Below are 22,790 nucleotides of genomic sequence, written 5' to 3'. Positions count from 1 at the left end.
AAACTTCCATGAAAGAGTTCCCTCAAATATTCACAGTGCTTGTCAGTAAGAAAAGGGGCATGACTATGTGAAAAGGTAATTCAGAGTAATGGGACCTGAGCCCATCATGTTAGATAATCACAGATAACAAGTGTGTGAAGTTTCTACCAATTCTTTTCAGTTAAGTTTTGGAGATACCAACTTGCACATAAAAACTTGACAAAATGTGATGCCAGACACATAGGTGAGTTTAGTAGCTCTCCTCAGTAATATACCTTAAATAGTCAGGGTAAAAATGACTTATTCAAAAAAAGGACAAAATTCAAAAACATCATAGGGATAATTAATACTGGTTGGCTTTGGTACATTGTTGAATTAGCAAAAGTTTTTTTTTAATAAGACTTTTGATATGGGTTGAATTCATTACTTATTTATGCTTATAACTGTAATTACTTACTGCTGTAAGCTGGAAGATAACTATACATCCAAATTGCTGGGACAACATCACAAAAGCTTATTAAAAGCAAGGGAGGTAACCTAGCAATGTTTCTATTCACAAGGGAGGCAAATACCAGACCAGGCAAAACCCTTTTTATGAAGGGGAGTTAACTACAGAATTAGACATTGGTTCTACAGGCAAAACAGAGGCATACAGACTTGCGCAGACTTCAAAAACATGCATGTACATGTAATTACTAATCTATTCTGTTAACAAGACTTTAAAGTTTTTAATTAAACTTTCTAATTAACATATAATAAACTATTAACCATGCAGTCTAACTACATTTTAGATTGGAATACAAATAAGAGGGCCATAATGGCCTTGAAATCGCTCACCTGTATATAGGCCCCTGGGCCAAGGCCAATTTTAAACCAGGGGCTTTTATTTGAACAAACTTGGTAGACACCCATAAGAAGATGTTTCATGATAAATATCTAAATTCTAGCTCTTTGGGTTTTTACTTATAAGAAGATTTTTTAAGTTTTTACTATACACATATAAGGGATATCAACTACCCCCAGGGCGGGGCCAATTTTAACCCAAGGGCTTTTATTTGAACAAACTTGGTAGACACCCATTAGAAGATGTTTCATGCTAAATGTCTTAGCTCTAGCTCTTTGGGGTTTTTAAATGAGGATTTTTTGAGATTTTACTATATTGTAACATAAAGGGAAAAACAATGACCCCCTGGGGCGGGGCTAATTTTCACCCCAGGGCTTTTATATGAACAGACTTGGTAGACACCCACTAGAAGATGCTTCATGCTTAATATCAAAGCTCTAGCTATTTTGGTTTTTTAAATGAAGATTTTTTAAGTTTTTACTATATACAAATAAGGAAAATCAATGACTCCCCTGGCGGGGCCAATTTTGACCCAGGGCATTTATTTGAACAAACTTGGTAGACACTGACTAGATGATGTTTCATGCCAAATATTTAAGCCTGGCTCTTTCGGTTTTCTAAAAGAAGACATTTTAAGTTCTTTTGGTTGCCATGGCAACCAGAGTTCTGCTTGGAATAAAATTCTTAGAACAATTTTTTAAAGTTGACTACAAAAGGAACATTCCTGTGATGTTTGGATGAAATTGGCTTAGCAGTTTATGAGGAGATGTCGTTTAAAGTAAAAGTTTACGGACGAACGCCGAATGAAAAGCAATCACAAAAGCTCACCATGTCACTTTGTGACAGTTGAGCTAAAAAGTTATGATAAGAAATCCAGGCTAAAATATAACATTTGTTTAAAATAATAATGTATGTAAAATACATTTTAAGCAATTTATAATAATATCCAAATATAATTTATGATAAGAAATCCAGGCTAAAGTAAAAACAATTATATAATGTAAATTATTTTTTTAGCTATTTATCATTACTAAACATTTCATTATTCATCTTCCAAAACATATGTATTTGCAACCATTTATGACTAATTACTAAATAATATCAGTATATATCATAAAGTATCAAATGCAAAATCTACTTATTTACTTAAAAACATTAACAACAACAAAAACAAATGATGTTCAGGCATTTGCAGTGATGACCAAATTTTTTCAAGATTTGCTTTTTTTTTTCTGTTCTTTTTATAAATGCCAACCAGCTTCCCTGGAAAACTGACCAGTACTGACTCTGCAATAAACCGACTCATAAGTAATCCCACATGAGATCCAAGACGGAAAAGGCTAGGATTTTTAAGATTTTAGGTACCACCTAGTAATGGATCAAACCTTATCAATCTACCACAAAGTCTTCTATTGGCAAACAAAAAGAGATTTAGCTATTAAACTTGAGAAATAGATAATGTAATTATACTATGTATAGTCAGCACAGAGAACTGTAGTGTTTGTGTAACAGGACAAAATATTAGTGTGCAAGACAGTAGTAATATTTTGTGCTAGACATATCCCACAGTGCTCTAGAGTGCCGTACGTAAGGTATACATACCGACTTCTGTTGGGTTAAAGTTAGAAATGTAGTTTCCGCCATGGCGGGGGACTGCACTGATTTTCATCGAGCGACCGCTTGGTGCGCGTACCTCAATCTGTACATCACCGTCACCTGCAGTGGCACTGTTCACCTACATTGTAATAAAAATGTTTTAATACCATAACCTACGTATACTACAGACAATATATCTAAAACATTTTATGTCTTAAATACATTGGCTTATATAGACATAATACATCTAATATCTAAAACATTTATGTCTTAAATACAAGTCAGATATTTTTAATTTCAGCACTGTCTTAAATGTATGCAAAATATATAGCACTATTTAGTTGATGTGATAACTTTCTCCTTGCAAAAAACACAACTAATTGTTTGATTCTTGAGTTTTACTCTTGTTTATAAGTCTATTTTAAATGTTTACGGGCAGTCATTTGTCTAAACAAAGCTATGTGGATTTTCTACTAATAACAATGTGTTTTTTTCCTGCATTGATTACCTGCAAAAAACCTCAACAAAGATTTAACATCCTAGCTGTAGTGAATCATTGGCATCAGACATTTTCCTGACCATTTAACGTTTTGCATCTTTAAAAATATATGTCATTCCAAAGAATGCCTAACCTTGTTACAGTTATAATTGGTCCAGCCTTGAATGTAAACTATGACATAGTTACCAAGACTGATGGACGACACAAAATCTAAATCCCCCTGTCTTCCAACATAAAGTTTAGAATCAATGAAACTATATTACAGTTAAACAAACCTGCAGTTCGGTGAGTGTTCCCAGAGAGCAACTGTCAACAGCAGAAAGTGTAACTTTAGAGCGGTCAGCTAGAACTTTAAATGAGGCAGGGCAGCCATTAATCACCTGACCTTCACAATATACATTCAACTGAAATACAAAAAATACATATCACCTATAAAACTAAGGAAAATTGCAAGGTAACCACTTACATTTGCAATTTATGTTCAACATGTTAATTAAGGTTAGAGGTTATAGAAATGGGTTCCTACCTCAAAAATGTATCTCAGGTCTAGGTACCGGATTGGCCAGAAACCAGCCAGCCAGGAACCAGTACAGAATGTACACTGACCAATGAAAATACTTGGAGACAATGTAAGCTCGGAAAAATTATTTAAAACCTTCAGACCTGATATATTCTGTATATTCTAACCTAACATAAAATGGTAAAATGAACTTTATGAAATAATATACTATTACATTATTGACAAATAAATATTATAAATCAGGGAGCCAGGGGCTTTGAATACAACTTGATACTGCCAACAACATTAGCTATATAATTACTTTTATGAAGGTATGAGAGACATAATATATCTCTATGAAAATGAAATTCTACACTTCAGTAATTCAAGTCTGATATTCAAAATATTTTTTTTTGTAAATATCAAGTTTAAAACCTTTAACAATACACTCATCTTCTAATGTATCATTATACAAAAGCTTAAATGTCCAACCTCAGCACACAAAAAATCCACATTGTCAACATCATTTAAGCAGGAAAATATAACAAACATATTAAGGAAAACTTGTTTAAATTTCAAGGATGTTTTTACAATATCATTTACTCTTCCTCTATCTGTTATATTATATTAAACACCTGAACAATTGAACACATTTTTCTAGAAAGCTATACCTGGAAACTATTAACCTAGTCCATAATTTATAAATATACAAAATTAATAAACAAGTTAAGCTAACTGTCACAGTTTAATGTAAAATCAAGGGAATCACAAGCTATATAAAAGATAATGCAAATTTTTCTTGAAATATAATGATTTGTTTGATATAATTATTTTACCCTGTGCAGTCCTGTTTCGGTTGGTGTGAAGTAACCATGTCCGGTTCGTCCGACCCAGTTAAAGTGAACATTGTGCACGGAGTCGGGACCGATGATTTCAGCACGGATATCTCCAGGTGATACATCATCATCCTCCAAACTGATGGCAAAACTTGCCTGTAAAAAAATGACAAATTAGATTTATTAGCAAAATTACCAAGTTAGATTTCTAAAGCATACACCATACAGTTAACATGCAACTTCAACATCATCATCATCCATGCTGATGGCAAAACTTGCCTGAAACAAATGACAAAATTAATAGATTTAAAAGTAATATTACCCTGGTTATACTCCAGAGCATGCACAATACAGTTAAAATTTAACTTTTATATCATCACCTTTATGACTGCAAAACAAATTCATCGTCAACGCTGCAAACTACAAAGTTGCCTTAATGAAACAATTAAATTCTTCATCATCTTCGGGACCACAAAATTATTCTGGTACAAAAAATCATGATGCCGCTTTCAATGTATACTGTATACTTTAAAACCTAAGTGATGAAGGTAGAAGGTTTAAGTTATTCATATGATGCCAGCCTAGCTATAAATATAAATATTCAAATGCAAATATAAGAATATCTTTGGTTTTTTTAATTATTAAATCGGACAAAAAACTCGGAAAAAAAAAATTATTATGTCATCATAAGAAAAAAGCAATTAATTCATCTTTTCCCTACAACAATAAAAAATGAGTGCCTTTCAATCAAATTCATTAAGTTATGTTAAAAGTTTACATAAACTTTTAAAGCGTCTATTTCAACAAAACAGAGCAAAATACTTATAAATTATTTTTATAAACAGTTGATTTACTAGACTGATTCATGGTTTGCCGAATAAATTAATTAGTGGTCAATTAAAGACTAAAAGTTATTTTTTTTAAATATAATTATATTAAGCATTTAACTAAGTGTGGAGATATTTTGAAATATTGTTCTGATCTTGGTCTTTTATGTACATCCATAATATTGTATTTTTTTTTTTATTAAACTCCAGATAAATTCCAAAAAGGCCAAAAAAAATGATATCTACTTTCTATCTAACTACTATCTACATTAAAGGAAACATCATTTTCATTTATTTTATTTTTTTTTGAAAAAATTTAAGCTGCATTAAGTTAATATGCTCACCATATTGCATACTATTTTAAATTAAACAGCAAAAACAAAAATTTTTATTTTTCTCAGAAAAAACAAAAAGAAAAAAATTTTATAATTTTTGATCATTTTGGGTGAATAATAAAAAATCATAAAGAAATTAAAGTTTTCCAAATTTCCCCAATTTGGGTTTAACCCCCCTTTTTTTTTTTTTTACCTTCAGCAATTAAAAAATATTGGTTTCTAAATTTTTTTATAATAAAATAAAATGCTTGAAATGGGAAAATTTGAAAAGAAAAATGCCAAAAAACTATTGGAATCATTTATTAAATTTTTTTTTTTTAGTAAAGGTTTTTAAAATTAAAAAATGTGGGGTTTAAACCTTTTTTATTTCAGTAATTTTGCAATGTTTATTTTAAAAATGAAATAAAATTTTTTAAAGATTTTAAATTTTAATGACAGTTTCAATTTAAATTACAATTTTTATATAAATACATGTAAGACATGATGGGGATGCCCCACAAGCCATTTAGGGAAAATATAACCCAGTTGCTGCCTCAAAAAAAGTTGTTTGCAAGTAAAATCCTCTTCATGTTTCTATTTTGTCTTTTCAAAAATATATGAAAAGGTTTCTTTAAAGTGATTGATCCAGCCATATAAAAATTTGGGCAACTTTTGTTTAATAAGACGGATTATGTCTGAATTTAGTATTAACTTTTTTATTTTCAAAATGTCAATGGAAAATTGAGACTCATCTTTTAACATTATTTTTTTTTTCCTGTTCTAAAAATAGAATTTTACAAAAAGCTTGATTAAAACATAGTTTAGCCTTACCGTGGCTCCATAGAATGCATTTAAAGGCGGGAATGAAAACGATATATTTTTTGCTGCCCTATTTTTGTGTAATGAATTCCTATTCCGGTCGAACACGGAAGACCGTTTACTATCTGCCCGAACCACGCCCTGATTATACACAGACGATCTCTGAACATTTTCACGTTTTGCCACATTTTCATTCACGTCACCCACACCCGGTTTGTAATCCTCTTTTACTTCTACAAGATTTTTTCGCGCTGTAGACATAAACACCTCCGATCTACGCCTTCCTTGATGGACAACATTTTTATCCCCTTCATATTTCTGTATTAACACATTCATTGCTGGTGATCGTGTGAAACTCATTTCCAATTTTTATATCGTAACACGACTCAAGAATATGGCAATTAAAATAATTTATCGCATCCCAATCTATCCAACTACAACGATGCTTATAAAATTCTTATATCCGAAACATCAAAATAAATAATCCTGATGCTTTTTTTGTCCGGCTGTCATCCAACTACCCCGCCTTAATTTTCAAAACTCGATTATTGTTAAGTTTAACTATGGTGTAAAGAATGTTACTCCTGATTCAAGTTTCATGTCAACTTGATTGTTCATTTGATGTATAGGACTATTTTAGTTGTACCATGAAATGATGACCTACCAACATTTTTTTCCAGTTCAACAATCAGCATTCTTAAAAAGTTATATTTCTTTTGTAATTTTTACGACATTGGAATAATAATAATTGTGTCATTTATGGGGTCAAAAAGTAATTTTTATATAGAAATCTACAAAAAAGTAAACACATGTTCATTTTATTTAAAAATTAATAAGGTAGGAAGTAAGGTACACATAATCTTATTGAAACATATATAAATGTAACAGGAAAAATTTCATCAGCATATTTTTTTTTTAAAAAGCTCCCGTGCCCTGTTAAACTGAAGTATTCTTAATGGAGTGCAATGTCTATTTTTAGTTTATTATCACATAGTTACAGTATCTGAGCAGACAACAGTTTAGGCCATATTGCTTCTTACTGGTCATTAGCTCGAATTGTTCTCTTAGAATGTTAGTGATAAAGGTGTCTGACATATAACAATTGGGATCATAGGTTTGAGCACTATACAAGTCACATGTCCTTATATTAGACATATCATACCAGTACAGAAAAGACTTGAAATTAATAATGGTGATATTTAAGCCACTCCAAGTCTAAATATTCTTTTACATTTAGCCATGAATTTTTCAATAAAATCTTTTTAGCATGAATAATCAGTAACTCATGGAAATTTCTATTACATGTACTATAAATGTACCAAATACAAAAATGCTCTGAAAACAGGTAATGTCAATGATTTTTTTTTAGAAACTTCAAAAAAGAGCTCAAAAAGCCAGGAAGCCAACAAAAAAATCACTTTGAAATTCTTACATAGATCAAGTGAAGCACTCAAAGTGGAAAAATCTGCAAAGGATAATAAAGACATATACTTAGAATTAAATTGAATTGAATATCAATTTTTTTGTGCAATTCTTAGCCTGATTTGAGAGAAAAACATTGCCATGCTTTTCATTTTTTGGGTCATTAATTCTGGAAAAGGAGGTGAGGGACTGATATGAAAATTTGCACACAAGTTACTGGTTCAAACTTGCATCAAATGGTACAACAATCTTCGAAAAAAATTTCCTGTCCCTTCATATAAAAAAAAACCCTAAGTGCAGTCCTATAAAATAATACAACATAAAAAAAAATAATAGGCTTTTGAGAAATAAAAATAAAAGCATTTCTGGTGAAAAATTGTCCTTTAAGATGCATACAAGAAATAAGTTTTTTCAAATGATCTTATAACTATAACTTTGATAGTAAGTACACATTAAAGATGATGATGGCAATAATGATGATGATATGGTGACAATTTTCCTCCTTAAAGAATTGTCATTTAAATTAACGTTGGTATGGTAAAAAAAATTAATTAAATTGATACTTGCAAATACAATTTTTAACCAATCTCTTTTAAAATGTAAAGTAAACATCTACTGACTTCATGCAGTGAAGATATGTTGTTTTAAACTCAAATACACTACAGGAAAACCCAGTGTGAATGCATAGTGTCATTAAAAATTGGCAGTCTTTTGTGGGTGTTTTTTTTTTTTTTTTTTTAAAGAAATACCAAATTATAAATTAACTAGTTATAGGGAATGCAGCTTCCAAAACATAGTATGTGCCTTCTCTTACTCAAATTAGACATATTCAGAAAGAATTCAATAAATTTCGGCAATAAAAATATTTTACCTACAAAATGAGCATAGAATATTTTAAATATGACTGACAATAATTTGAAATATGAAATTGTGTAAACACCACTGACCTCTTGATCAACTGGTGAATTTTGTGGTAGAGATGAGAAGACCACTTTCTCTGATGCTGATCGCACAGGTTTGAATCTCAGGAAATAAGCTGCATAGGCCATGATACCAATATGGTCCACCTCTGGGTCTGCCATGTCTTTAGCTGGCAGGATGGGCTCAATGCCTACTCCCTTAGCACCATCAATACCTAAAAATAGATTTAATCTCTCATGATTGTGCATTTGTCTAACTGATTTTCATTTGAATTCAAGTAATGGACTTGATCTACTCTGAATTTTGAACTGTCCTTTCATAGTAAAAATAAAAATTGAACAGTCCTTTCTTAAGTTGAAATTTTGAACTGTCCTTTCTTAGTTTGAAAGAATTCAGGAAAATTGATATACCATGTAAATTTATCTGCAATTTAAACTGTGAATTTAATAACTTCTATTTTAAGTAATGCACACATTAATTTAACTGCAAACATTGCATTTTTTGTTGACATGGGTAAAAGATGTTGAAATTCAATATACAATGGCTTATTACAAACTATTCAGAATATACAGATATAATATATGCAATGATAATATAAAGTTTATGTACCACAGTGATCATGTTGTAAATATGCATTATTTATGTTTATTTACTGCACTCTGAAATCACTTATACATTTTGTATTACAATAGATTTCTATTTTTCCTGTGCAACAGGTTTCTCAAAATATAAAATGTATACAGTGAAATCTAATAGCTTCAAACCATATTTGAAAAAAAAACACAACAAGGGTAAATCTAAATGCCCGCCACTAACGTGGGGGCACAAAAACAAAAACTAGAGCTGCCAATAGGACAGCATGCTCAACTTTTGTTAGTGCTTGATAGTAAAACATTGAGAGCCTGGATAATGTTAGAATTTTGGAAGTTGAAAAAGGGCCATAATTCTGTCAAAATCCATGTTGGAGTAATGGGCATTAAAAAGTGACATTCTATCATGCACTCAAATAAGTGTGTGAAGTTTCAGCCTACTGCCTTCAGTAGTTTTGGTGATACCACTAACTTGCCCACAAAAATTTAACCATAGTGAGACAGTGCTGCTATAATACACAGTAGCTTCCATTATTCTTTGAGAGGTCAACCTTAAAACCACATTCACATTTCATAGCATCTCTTGCATTCTTAGCATTAAGAAATTATTAGTATATAACTATGTATTTGTATGCATTATGCAAAAGTCACTGTTCATTAACTTTTAAAACACCAATGTGTTTTAAACTTTTATCATTTATAATTGTATCAATTATGTTACAATATATACATGACTGTCACAGATTTTATATTAAATTTTCATTCCAATCAAAGGCACTAGGCAGTAAGAAGACATTTTAAATTGAGATTTTGCTCTATACAACCCCTTGCTTAATCACACTGGGTATAAAAGCTTACACCTGTTTATATATATATAGTGACATATATTCTTTATAAAAAAAACCCATACAACTTATGATAACCTTAACTATCTTTGATAATTTATTCAGAGAAACAAAATACAAACTATAAATGTGTCCACAGGACACGGGTGCCCCCACCGCGCCACTGTTCTGTCAATCTTATGACTCTAGGTCAAATATTTTTTGAAAACTAAAAATCTTTTACTAAGTAAAGGGCAAGAACTTTACAAATACTGAATAAATCCACAAGCAAACCCCAAGGTGCATAAGTACACATGCTGACCAACATTCTTGTAAACTTTCAGGCCTACAAGTGAAATACTTTTTGAGCTATGCATGAACAAGTTGAAAATTGCAAATTTATACTACAGTAAGTCAAGGGCAATAACTCTAACAAAACTGAAAAAAATCCACATGCAAAGTCCCAGGTTCATAGCTTCACAGTGATGTGAATCATTATTCCTGTAATTTAGTGATGTTGATCATTATTCCTGATCTAACTCAAGCACTCAAGGAACAAATAACAACATAATGAAACGGTTTTTACTAAGTCAAGGGAAATAACTCTACAAATACTGGATAAATCCACAAGCGAAACCCCAGGTGAAAAACTAAATATGCTGAGCAACCTTCCCGTAAGGTTAAATGACTCTATGTCAAATCCTTTTTGAGTTACATGCGACACAAGTTGAAAATTGCAAAAATTTTCTAAGTCAAGGGCAAAAACTCTAAAAATACTAAATAAATCCAGACGAAAACACCCAGGTGCACAACTACACAAGTCATGCTGATCAACATTCCTGTAAAGTTTCATGACTCTATGTCAATTACTTTTTGAGTTACATGCGACACAAGTTGGAAATTGCAAAATTTTACTAAGTCAAGGGCAATAACTCTAAAAATACTAAGAATGTCCAGACGAAAATACCCAGGTGCACAACTTCACATGCTGATCAACTTTCCTGTAAAGTTTCATGACTCTAGGTCAATTACTTTTTGAGTTACATGCAACACAAGTTGAAAATTGCAAAATTTTACTGAGTCAAGGGCAATAACTCTACAAATACTAAAAATATCCAGACGAAAATACCCAGGTGCACAACTACACATGCTGATGAACATTCCTGTAAAGTTTCATGACTCTAGGTCAAATACTTTTTGAGTTACGTGCGACACAAAAGAGAACGGACGGACGGAAGGACGGACGGACGGACAAGGGTAAATCTAAAGTGGGGGCACAAAAATATAGAATCCTATCTATAAACATTTGGACATGTCATAATAAAAATAATAACTATTTAAAGAGGCTAAACCATTGTAACAAGGTACATATTTACAATCATACAGTTATGACTGTATTCAAAACTACTAGATGAAACTTCACCTTGCATATTTTCTAAACATAAGAACATCTAAGCCCACATAAAACTTCATATATATATACAAACAGAATAGAAAATCTATCTGATCAAGTTACCATTATAGTTTCACATATTTTCTGTAATAGGATGCTTCAGTGCATCACGGGAGACTACTCTGTGTAATACTATCTTCTTTTATAAGGGAGAAAACTCTACTTGTCAACAATATTTGACCTGATTGAGTTACCTGTAATTCTTCAAGGAAACCATTTTAATGTAACACAAGAAAAGCATTGATGCAAAGCATCAAAGGGCGTCCAAGCAACAAATGCAGCAAGTGAAGATGAACTAGTAGACATATGATGACAAGATATTCTTATAAACTTTTCAATGGTTTTTACCAGAATTGTATATCACTTATGAATGAGCGGACGAAAGACATTGTTCATTATGAACTTTGATTGGCATGCTAGAGATTAGAATATTACTTGTTATTTCTTTATGACCGTGGTTATTAATAGCAACGGATTTTGTGTGTTTGCGTTTGTTTACCCTCGCCACTGGAAAGAGACCATATGGGCGATCAACGGATATACATGTATACAATCATTTATAATCCATATGTGTAACGCATGATCAACACCACACTTGTGTAATTGTCCCTTATTATGTTATCGCTATTAGCGAAGACTCCTTCTTAAGGTATCTATTCACACTTAGTAAAAATATGACACTGGTTATATTACCATGTTGATCATGTTGAGCATAATTGTTTATTATACAATAATTGTAATATCTATTAATTTTGATAAAAAAATTACAGATTTTATGAATATTGTTTTGTTTTCTTTTTTTGTGTTTTATGTGCTATTTTATGTTTACATACTTTTTTAAATTTAAATTGTAAAATAAATTTTAAGAATTCAATTGTCATATTGACCGACGATTATAAGTAAAAAATTAACTGGAAAAAGTCAGTAAATAATGGTTAATCTTTCAATATATAATATTGTTTATTCTTATATTCTTAAACCATGTACATTTGTATTTTTCTTTATCATTTTTTAAATTATCAATCAATAATTCATAAAATCTAATTTGTAACTTTGAATAATTCCTCGGCATCTTTACTAACCACGAATAACAAATTAAATAAAATGTTTCAAAGTTGATAGTGTCGTATTAATACCATAAAAATGTACCTTTTTTCTCAATTATTGTACATATTTATTGTTTTTATCTCATAAAGATAAAATGAAACATGCTATTGTTGTTGTTCTTGTTTTTTTTTTTCGAATTGTATGTTTATGTATAAAAATAATCAATAAATTTGAGAGTTGATCTGTGTTCATTAATTATTGTAACCAAATTAACTGACAAACATTCATTTTGGAAAAAAAGCTTATTTATCTGTAAATTATTTGTTCTGTTCTGTAACGATATCAAACATCTACTCCAAAACCGGGAGAGACCGGACAATAAACGTGTGGTCACTAGTAAATCCAGGTCAAAATAGACCGGGAGAGACCGGGAATTACCGATAGGAGCACATCCCTCTATAAATAGATTTTCGGAATATTGAGGTCATCAACTCATCATTCTATTTACAGCTTTCGGATAAATGTACAACAATAACATACCATAATAACCCACTGTGTAAATAAAAAAAACGAAGAGCGCGATTTATTGACGGAAAAGGTTATTTCATTTGAAATTGTTTGCAAGTTCGCTATTCATTGTACCACGGATTAATTAATAATCAAGAATCGGAATGATCGGCTTTTATTATGACCGACTAAAAGGCTCGAGAAGTTGCTGTCGCCCTTTCACAAAATCTGATTTCATTCCATAAAGGGGCGCCGCGCTTCGGCGCGGACGCCAATGATATACAAGACTGTATGCTTCATTTAATACAGGGTGACAACAGGCAAATTTTAAATATCTAAGGGAGACAAATCAAGTTGTATTAAGGTAGAAACTTGCAAGAGTACTGTTTTCTTATTTTGGAATTACTAATTGAACTTTAAACAGAAATAATTTCAAAGATAGTTTAGAAATATACTTTGAAATAAATTGAAAATCGTATTTTTATGCTTTTCTTAGCCCAAATTTGAGTGAAAAGCATTTCAACGCTTTTCATTTTGGGTCAATTTTTTTACAATTTGAATAATTATTCTGGAAAAACGTAAAGCGCAAATGATCTGAAATTTTGCACATAGATTAGTGGTCTAAACCTACATCAAGTGGTACATTTATCAGGAAAAAATATTTTCAGTCCCATCATGTCAAAAAACCTCAGCCTTTAAAGTGAAGTTTATTTTATACTCCCTTGTGTTTATAAGACAGTATTATTCATTCAATACAAATAGAAAATTCTATCTAATACATATATCACAGATAAAATGCAAAAAATACCCATAAATGTCCCTAATCTTACTTATTATTCTCTGAAAGATATTTTCCAGAACTTAGCAAAAGTTTGTTTTTTTGTTATGTAATATTTCTAGGAGTACAATCAAACTTATACCAGAATACCCTCATCGGTGCACATCCACTCACAACAGAGTAATCAAAGTGTTGCATAAATAATTAGTTATCAATAAATTTGCCAAGTTTTTGTACCCAGGGATCAGATGGGGGCAAAAATCAACATTTGACCTAAGTTCCATCGTATCTCTGTTGGTAAAAATTTCCATTTTTATAATTTGATCAGAATGAACATTTATATTTAACAGTAATAACAGCAGTAACTTACCCATTTGCATACATTCTACAGGATTATCAGACAGAGATGGCCACCCAGGAACATTCCCACCAACAGCATGAACCAATCTACACAACAGCTGACCGTTGCTCCAATCACTCTGAGAAAATAATCAAACAATTTGTTGAAAAAATATTTAAATTAGCACAAAAAGTACAAAAAAGGTTCTACAGTCACCATGACATGTGTAGTTCACGGTTACTTTTCTAAGGATTGGCCATATAAAACTAATTTAATAACATATGCATTGTATGTTACCTATTAGCATAGGCAATTACAAAGGCAAAGAATTTGTCTATCAAAATACTTACTGTAAAATTATTGACAGTTCCTCCACGTAATAATCGGCGCACCAAGCTCAAGGTCGCGTGGTAACCAGGGGAGTCGACCTTCATAAAGTAGGACAGATACGTCATGCCAGATAACTCGTCCAGATCAGTACTTGATAAATCCTCGGGCCGTACGACCAGGGGAATATCAAAATGCTCCTTCGCGAGCATCATGGCATTACGACAATTATCAAGTCTGAAAATAAACACGGTGTCACATGATAATCATTATAAGACAATATTCAAATATGTAAAACAAAACTTTGACATTGTTACAGTATTTCATTATAATGAAATAATAATTATTAAATAAGAAGCTATGCACGACCACAAGCCGGGCAGGACGTGAAGTGGTTGCACACTTGGTTTATTTTTTTTAGCCAGTTGCCAGTTGCAAACTTGACAAAATGGTTATCTACGTATTCATGAAAATTTATTACACTTGTATTTACTTTCTCCAGGTAAGTGGGTTGGTTTGTTATTTTGAAGTTTTTTAATATGCCCAACCACTTCACATCCTGCCCCTTGAACCAGTGACTATTTATCAATCATCCCAGTTTATTACATGCTTTGCAATGGAAAGTGAAATCATATTTGATAATTTTCACAGTGAAATTATATTTGATAATTTTCATTGTAGATGGACTATATATGAATGGGGATGAAAATAATATTTCATCACTAAATGGTCAATTATCAACAGGAATATAGTCAGTCATTTGTAAATTTTGCTTCTCCTAGAGAAGCAAGTAAATAACTGCATACATAGTGTTAAAATTGTAACAAATTCACAAAATTTTACAGATTCTGAACTAAATTTCAACATTTGTATGGTGACACCATGATGTGATGACGTCATGAAAAAGAATGCTTGACATTATATGGCAAAACAAGTAAAATGTCTTAAAATCACTAAAAAAGCATAAAATAAATAGAAAATTTGTTTGTTTTGCATGCAAGATTGAAATATATTTCAATCTTACATGCAAAACAAACAAATATCCTCTATGTGGCTAATTGGATAGCGATTCAGCCAATTTGCATAAAGATGTAAACATTTTCAAAGTCTATTTATCTTCAAATAGGCTTACGGCCATGATCCTAAGGATAAACTACAACAAGAGCTGTCCGTAAGACAGCGCGCTCGACTTTTTTATTGCTTGCCAATAAAAAAAGTTTTTGCAGTAAAAGGCAATACAAGAATCTCTGTATTTTTAAAGTGAACAATGGCCATGAGCATTAAGATATTTAGTGAAGAATTATTTTACTGAATTGTGTGATACCCTTGAACACTGCAGCAAAGTTTGAAATGTTTAAGTCAAAAGAGGGCTGGTAAGAAAGAAAAAAAAACTGAGTTGAGTTTTTTAGTGCTTGCCTATAATACAAAACATTGACAGTTAAGGGCCATAATTCAAATAAAATCTTTGACAGAATTACCTTCTCCTGGACATGTTTGGGAATCATGATTGTAAACAAGTATTCCAACTTTCAAATTAATATCTCAAACAGTTCAGTCAAAAAGTGGACTGGTACTAAAAACTTAACCAAGATTCTAAGTCGATAAAAGGCCTTAATTTTTAAAACAAATCCTTGACAGAGTTACCTTCTCTTGCGTACAGATGGGGGTAATGATGTGAAATAGCATTAAAAGTTTCAAAGCAATATCTCAAAGGGTTAAGGCAATAAGTGGATTTTACCCATATTCAATGTATTTTCTAAGTCAAAAAGGGGCATAATTCTGTCAAAAACCTTGACAGAGTTATGTCCTCTTGTCTGTTGATGAAGGTCGTGATGGTAAACAAGTATGGTCAGTTTCAAAGCAATACCTCCAATGGTTTTGAAATAAAGTGAGGTGGTACAAAAAACTTAACCAAGCTCAATACACTTTCTAAGTCAAAAAAGGGCCATAATTCTGTCAAAAACCTTGACAGAGTTATGTACTCTTGTCTGTAGATGGAGGTTATGATGGTGAACAAGTATGGTAAGTTTCAAAGCCATACTTGTAATACTTCTGAAATAAAGTGGGGTGGTACGAAAAACTTAACCAAGGTGTGACGCCAACGCCGACGCCGACGCCGGGGCGAGTAGGATAGCTCCCCTTTTCATAGAAAAGTCGAGCTAAAAACCACTATTGGGTCCTTGAATCCTATAGCTACTAAAGAGCAGCATAGAGGCTTGAAAAGTTCCATATTTGTTGGAGCAACATCACAATGAAAATTATAAAGTACCAAAATGTTAAGGTCACCTTAATGTCTAATGAATTATGTATAACAAAATAATGCTAGTCTTGAACAAATAAAAGTCAAGATCATTCAGACATAAGGACTGATTTTTTAAAAAAAAACCATCTAGTCTGCATTATGATATCAAATGGTGTGTGACTTAGTGGCTTGTAAAATGATAAAGGCAAAATTGCGTGCAAGCTTCCATAATAACTTAAAATTTAATTTAAAAATCTGTGAAATTTAAAAAGCCCTTCTTTATTGCTCATTTATTCGTAATGTAATAATGAAAGCATTTTAATATAATATTGACAGAGATATTAAAAATGTTTTTACTAAATTACCCTGTCATAAAATTCAGGGTTTACGCTCTCCCGTAACCCCAATTTTCATATTAATACATGTACATTTGTGTACTTGATAAAAGATTGCTTTGTCAAGTTATGTTATTTGTATACATGTATAAATTATTGTAAATACCACAAAAAATCTACCTTTTTTCTTTTATTTTTGTAAAAACCAAGAAAAACCAAAAAAAAAACCTGCTATGTCAAATACAAGTAATTCATTATTCAAATAATTTCATTTTATCTCTAATAATGAGCCTATCATCTTCAATAATGATACAAAATCTGCAGCCATTATGTTTGCAATAATTTATTTTTACAAGCCGATATGAAAATTTACAGAAATAAAATATTTAAGAAACTGTTCAATTATTTCATTACTTTATTTATTTGAATACAATGTATATCAACCTAGTTTTATGACTATTTTACTTTTTTGGCATGCATATATGAGCCGCATCACAACAAAACCAGCATAATGGGTTTGCGACCAGCATGGATCCAGACCAGCCTGTCTGATCATGATCCATGCTGTTCGCTTACAGACCCTATAGCAAGTAGAGAAACTGATAGCGAACAGCATGGATCCTGATCAGACTGCGCGGATGCACATGCTGGTCTGGATCCATGCTGGTCGCAAACCCATTATGTTGGTTTTGTCATGACGCAGCTCATATAATGTATGTAAAGTAAATTTGCATTTTTATCTAACAACTGCAAATAATGTCAAGTATGTCACATTGTATTTGACACAAAAACACACTGCCTCATAATTAAGATACCAGATGCATGTGTCACTATTACCCCAAAAAACAGATTTATTAACTTCAAGCCTTCAGTGATTTTTGTTTCACTTTCTTAACAAATATACATCCTAAACAAACTTTTTGAAACTATTTCTTTCTTTTTTATAATTTTGGTTGGGTTTAACTGTGGCACAGACACAGTAGAGGCGGTATGGGGACTGGAGAAGGAACACCTGCATCATGCATTAAATAAGGAGTAAGTCGGCTCCAGAGTAGAACAACCAACATAAGCTAGCTTGATAGCTTCCTCACATGAAAGAATCCAAAGTCCATTGAGGGATTCCAACCTACAGCCTTGAGGGGCAGGTTTGAAGGCAACAAACCCCCTTGGCCAAAGGGAACCATTTTCTAATTCAGACTTAAACTGAGATACTCACTTACATAGTTACCAGGTTACAATTAAATGTCATTAACAACATTCACAGTAAATACTGTTTCTAGGATATTTGAATTATTTATTAATTATTCACAAATACAAACATGATTTATTTTAATGCATAATTGAGTTTGTTTTAACAAACACCCCTTTTGCAGATGGACTATAAAACACTTCCAAATTCAATACAGAAAATTTACTTGACACTGAATGTTACAAGACGGAAAAGCAACATGAAAATGGGTATTATTTATGAGGGAACATTATTTTGCTTGTGCATTTAAAAAGGTTAATCAATGCAATTACATTAGCACATAAAACAGCATTCATTCAAATGAAAATATTTCAATAATCTTACATAATATGCATACATTTAAATAAATTTGCATACATTTACATATATTTGCATAAAATGTGGCTAAATTTGATGCAATTGAGAGATTATTAGTAAAAGGACACACATGAGTACTGCATGACAGAAATACCTTTAAATAAATATTATAAACTAACAGAGACCCACAAAATATGAGGTACCAAACAAAAAGTTATTTATAAAATATATTTTAAATATAATTTATATACAGTTGACTCTCAATAAGTCAAAATCGCTTTACTCAAAATTCCGCCTTAGTCAAATAATTTCTAAAGTCCCGTCAAATTTCCTTCTTTATCTTTGTATTTTAACTCCGCTTAGGTCAAATTTTGACTTACCGAGACTCCTGTTTAGTCGAAAAGAAAAATTTTGTCCCTCAATTAAAGTATAACATATTTACATCTCAATAAGTCGAAGTGTGAAAACAACCGTCTGATCAAAGGTCGGCAACATCAAGGTGAGATGTTGTCACTCATGATTTACACGTTTCATAGTAATTTTTAATTGCCGGTCATCATGTATTATTAACACGTCGTAAAAGTGGCTTTAATCCGTTTCAGGACTTAATTGGTTTTAACAGTTAGATAACTAAATTAAAATTTAATTACATTTCTTAAAGAAAATTGACTCATGCCAGTCTGACGGGTGTAAGTCAAATAACAGCTTAGGTATTGATGTGTGTTATCAACGTAAAGGACATTTGTTTAATTGATTACCTGTCATATTTGTACTTCCGGTTCACGATAGTTGCTAATTTCGTTTTCGTCCGATGATGAATTAAATCAAATGTAATTGTGTGTTTCTGTTTCACTATTAATATACATGTATTAAATTTTGAATGATATATTTTTGTTCATTTATAATTTGCAGTTGTAAGTGTTTTACCGTCATTTCAATGGTTAAATATTGCAGCATTGCCGCTAACAACAATAACAAACCTACTCCTTTGCACATTCAATCAGGCACATGTATATACATGTAATGGTGGTAGTTCCACGTTACTCGAATTCCGTTTCTCTCGAAGTTAAATGCTCAGTCCCTTGGATTTCGAGTTACCGAGAGTCAACTGTATAAACTTGACAAATATTATTGTTGCCTTTTTCCTACGTAGACTTTTGTCCATTATACAAGACTGAATTAAGTTAGTATAATTAATCATCTAATGAAATGCACAATTAACATTAATGTACATGTCGAAATTACAGAGGTTAATTTAATAGGTTACTATGTAATACATGAAGATTGTTCAACATACATGTAGATGAGTAAATGTACTCTTTATTACAATTAAACTGATACAAGAAAAAAGCGGAACAGAAGCTGGACAGAAGTGGGACAGAAGCAGGACAGAGTTGGGACAGAAGTAGGACAGAAGCAGGGCAGAAAAGGGACAGAAGCAGGACAGAAGTTGGACAGAAATGGGACAGAAGAGGGATAGAACAAGGACAGAAGTGGGACAGAAGCGGGACAGAAGCTAGACAGAAGTGTGACAGAAGCAGGACAGATGTAGGACAGAAGTGGGACAGAAGCGGGACATAAGTGGGACACAAGCGGGACAGAATTGGGACAGAATCTGGACAGAAGTGGGACATAAGTAGGACTGAAGCTGGACAGAGGCAGAACAAAAGTGGGACAGAAGCGGGACAGAAGCCAGACAGAAGCTGAACAGAAGCAAAAGTGAAGTGGGACAGAAGTGGGACAGGAGCGGGACAGGAGCGGGACAGAAGCAGGACAAAAGTAAGACAGAAGCGGGATAGAAGCTACACAGAAGCTGGACAGAAGCAGGACAGAAGCAGGACAGAAGTGGGACAGAGGTTGGACAGAAGTAGGAGAGAAGTGGGACAGAAGCAGGACAAATGCGGGACAGAAGTAGGGCAGAAGCGAGACAGAAGTGACGTGACAGAAGCAGGACAGAAGTAGAAGAGAAGTGGGACAGAAGCCGGAGAGAAGCAGGACAGAAAGGGACAGAAGCAAGACAGAAAAAGGACAGAAGTGCATAAATTAATAGGAAGATGTACATGTTAATGTTTCAAAATTTTTTCATTATATATGTTATGTTATGTATACCCTCATAATATAATAGCTGCATGTATGATTCATTATTTACCTTCCCAATACTGATTTCTGAATTATTCAACAAGAGATTATGTATGAAAATTTAGTGTTTGAACCCATAAGATAAAATGAAACAAAGTTAACGGGAAAAGGAGATGTGTCACCAAACAAAAGCATAAATTTTAACAAAGTTATTTCACTTTGTCATATTTCTGACCTTTACCTAGAACAGTCAATTAAAAGCATTTAAAAATTACCAATTTCAGTTTGACCTATTTAATACAACTTAACATAAAGGTCACATTGGCATTCACCGTTGACTATGTGACTCTTGGGCAATTTGGACCTTATGCCCTGTTTTTAATTGTTCATTCATACTAATTATATACCGTAGAAGTAATGCGACATGAGTAACTGGATGGAATTACTTCCCTTTCCTCAATAGATCAAGAATAAAAAGTTTCACTACTTTTGTTCTGTTTTCTTTGAACAAGCCTGCAGAGCTCAATAAGAGCGCAAGACTTGTAATCTCAACATTGTGGGTTTGATTCCAAGGGTGGCCAACTAATTACTTATCAGCCATTCACACTTAAGAACCCCAAGCTTCTGGAATTCGGCATCTATCTGTTTCAGTATCTTGCACTATCGTCTAAAATCTAAAATGACTAATACTCTTATAAAGGACTTGGCAATCAGTGGCGAGTATAAATAAACTTCAATACACAAATAAATTCTATTTTGAAATGAAAATTTCTGACTTACCCATCTGACCTACTTAAATTTCTCCACTCTGGACACAATCCGGGTTGACAAAACTCTATCAATGCACTGTAAAGTAAACAATGGTGAAATGATAAAGATGTTGACTAATGATGAATCGTAATGAAGTACAGCATGATGATGATTTTTATTCATTAGCAGGATGATAATGATAATTATGATAATGATAGCTGTTGATGTTGATGATGATGATGATGATGATAAATGGTGATGTGATAAATTTTGTTGATGTTGTTGATGATGATGATGATGATAGATGTTGATGAAAAAGATGATGAATATAATTGATGATGATGAATATGATGATAATAAATGATGAATTTGATGATGATAAATGATGATGAAGATCAGGAGAAGATGAATGTCATGATGATCTGTAAAATCTAATGAGATGAATTGGAAAAATTTTACCATCCTTGTAATTTAAATTTCAATATTCAATCGGGACCATTACTTTATTTCACATCTTGAAACTATAAACATTTCTTTGATAAAAAGAATAATATTGGCCAATATTCATAGATTTGATCAAAACATTTCCAGGGTTCATCACTAATATCCACATTTCTGATTTTGAATGTAATGCCAAAAACAAAAAATACTCTGAAAATGCCCAACTGTAAAATGTAATTATAGCAATGAAATACAATCACATCTAATACTGATCATAGAATTATTACAGAAACTTACTGTAGAGCAATGCCGTCGTTCCAATCTGACGTAAAGTTTGTAATGTTGCATTCTGGGATGACAGCCTGTAACCAGCATATCATCAACTTCTTTGTCGGGAATCTACTTTTTCCGATCTGGTACCGCAAGATAAGATGCCATATTAGACCGAGGATAAGCTTAAGGTTGCCATCAACAACATCTTCTGGTCCTGTAAAAATAACAATGCATTGTATCAAAGTAAAACAACTAAGGTTTTATTGTAACACGAGTTTGAACATAACTTTTTGCATAAGCAGAACTTACGTACAGTGTAACTTCCGAAAACCGAACACCCATGGGACTTGTCAAAAAGTTCGGATTTCAGAGGTTTCCGGAATTCAGAGGTTTATGATAATGTGGACAAGACTAAGCCACTTAATATCACTAAATGTCAAGGAAGATGTGGCCATTACTGTAATATCATATCAGTTTGTAGAAATGTTGTCAATTGCATAAACTTACATATCGTCCGATGTTGGTTAATTAATTATTACATCAAATGCAATAAAAACCCAAAAGACGTTTGATGCATACATTGTCCAATTAATTGTCATTTACCGCTAATAAACACTTCAAATTAACTGACCTGATTAACCGCATCACTTCAAACATACCATTTCACAGTTTGTGATTTAAACGCGTGTCAAATTACATGAT

The 22,790-nt window shown here is 32.2% G+C and overlaps 1 protein-coding gene across 3 annotated transcripts in view; it reads right to left on the bottom strand.

The window, feature by feature from the left end:
• LOC132729993 (filamin-B-like) overlaps positions 1-22,790 on the bottom strand; it is a 106,600-nt gene that overhangs the window by 70,212 nt on the left and 13,598 nt on the right. For 2 of the 3 annotated variants that reach the window (XM_060715833.1, XM_060715840.1), the window contains exons 2-9: positions 22,113-22,302; positions 21,405-21,470; positions 14,446-14,659; positions 14,126-14,234; positions 8,583-8,770; positions 4,254-4,409; positions 3,194-3,322; positions 2,426-2,558 (exon numbers count right to left, since the gene is read on the bottom strand). In XM_060715833.1, the coding sequence (XP_060571816.1) occupies positions 2,426-2,558; positions 3,194-3,322; positions 4,254-4,409; positions 8,583-8,770; positions 14,126-14,234; positions 14,446-14,659; positions 21,405-21,470; positions 22,113-22,302 (1,185 nt within the window). Of the gene's footprint in view, positions 1-2,425; positions 2,559-3,193; positions 3,323-4,253; positions 4,410-6,225; positions 6,817-8,582; positions 8,771-14,125; positions 14,235-14,445; positions 14,660-21,404; positions 21,471-22,112; positions 22,303-22,790 lie in introns of those variants that run through there. The other variant, XM_060715849.1, reaches the window with a different exon arrangement.

Source organism: Ruditapes philippinarum, unplaced genomic scaffold (genome assembly GCF_026571515.1).
Source record: "Ruditapes philippinarum isolate M1 unplaced genomic scaffold, ASM2657151v2 ctg2466_1_1_1_1, whole genome shotgun sequence".
Taxonomy (NCBI): Eukaryota; Metazoa; Mollusca; class Bivalvia; order Venerida; family Veneridae; genus Ruditapes; species Ruditapes philippinarum.
The sequence above is the reverse complement of the archived record's forward strand: the minus strand, read 5'-3'. Positions and strand labels throughout refer to the sequence as shown.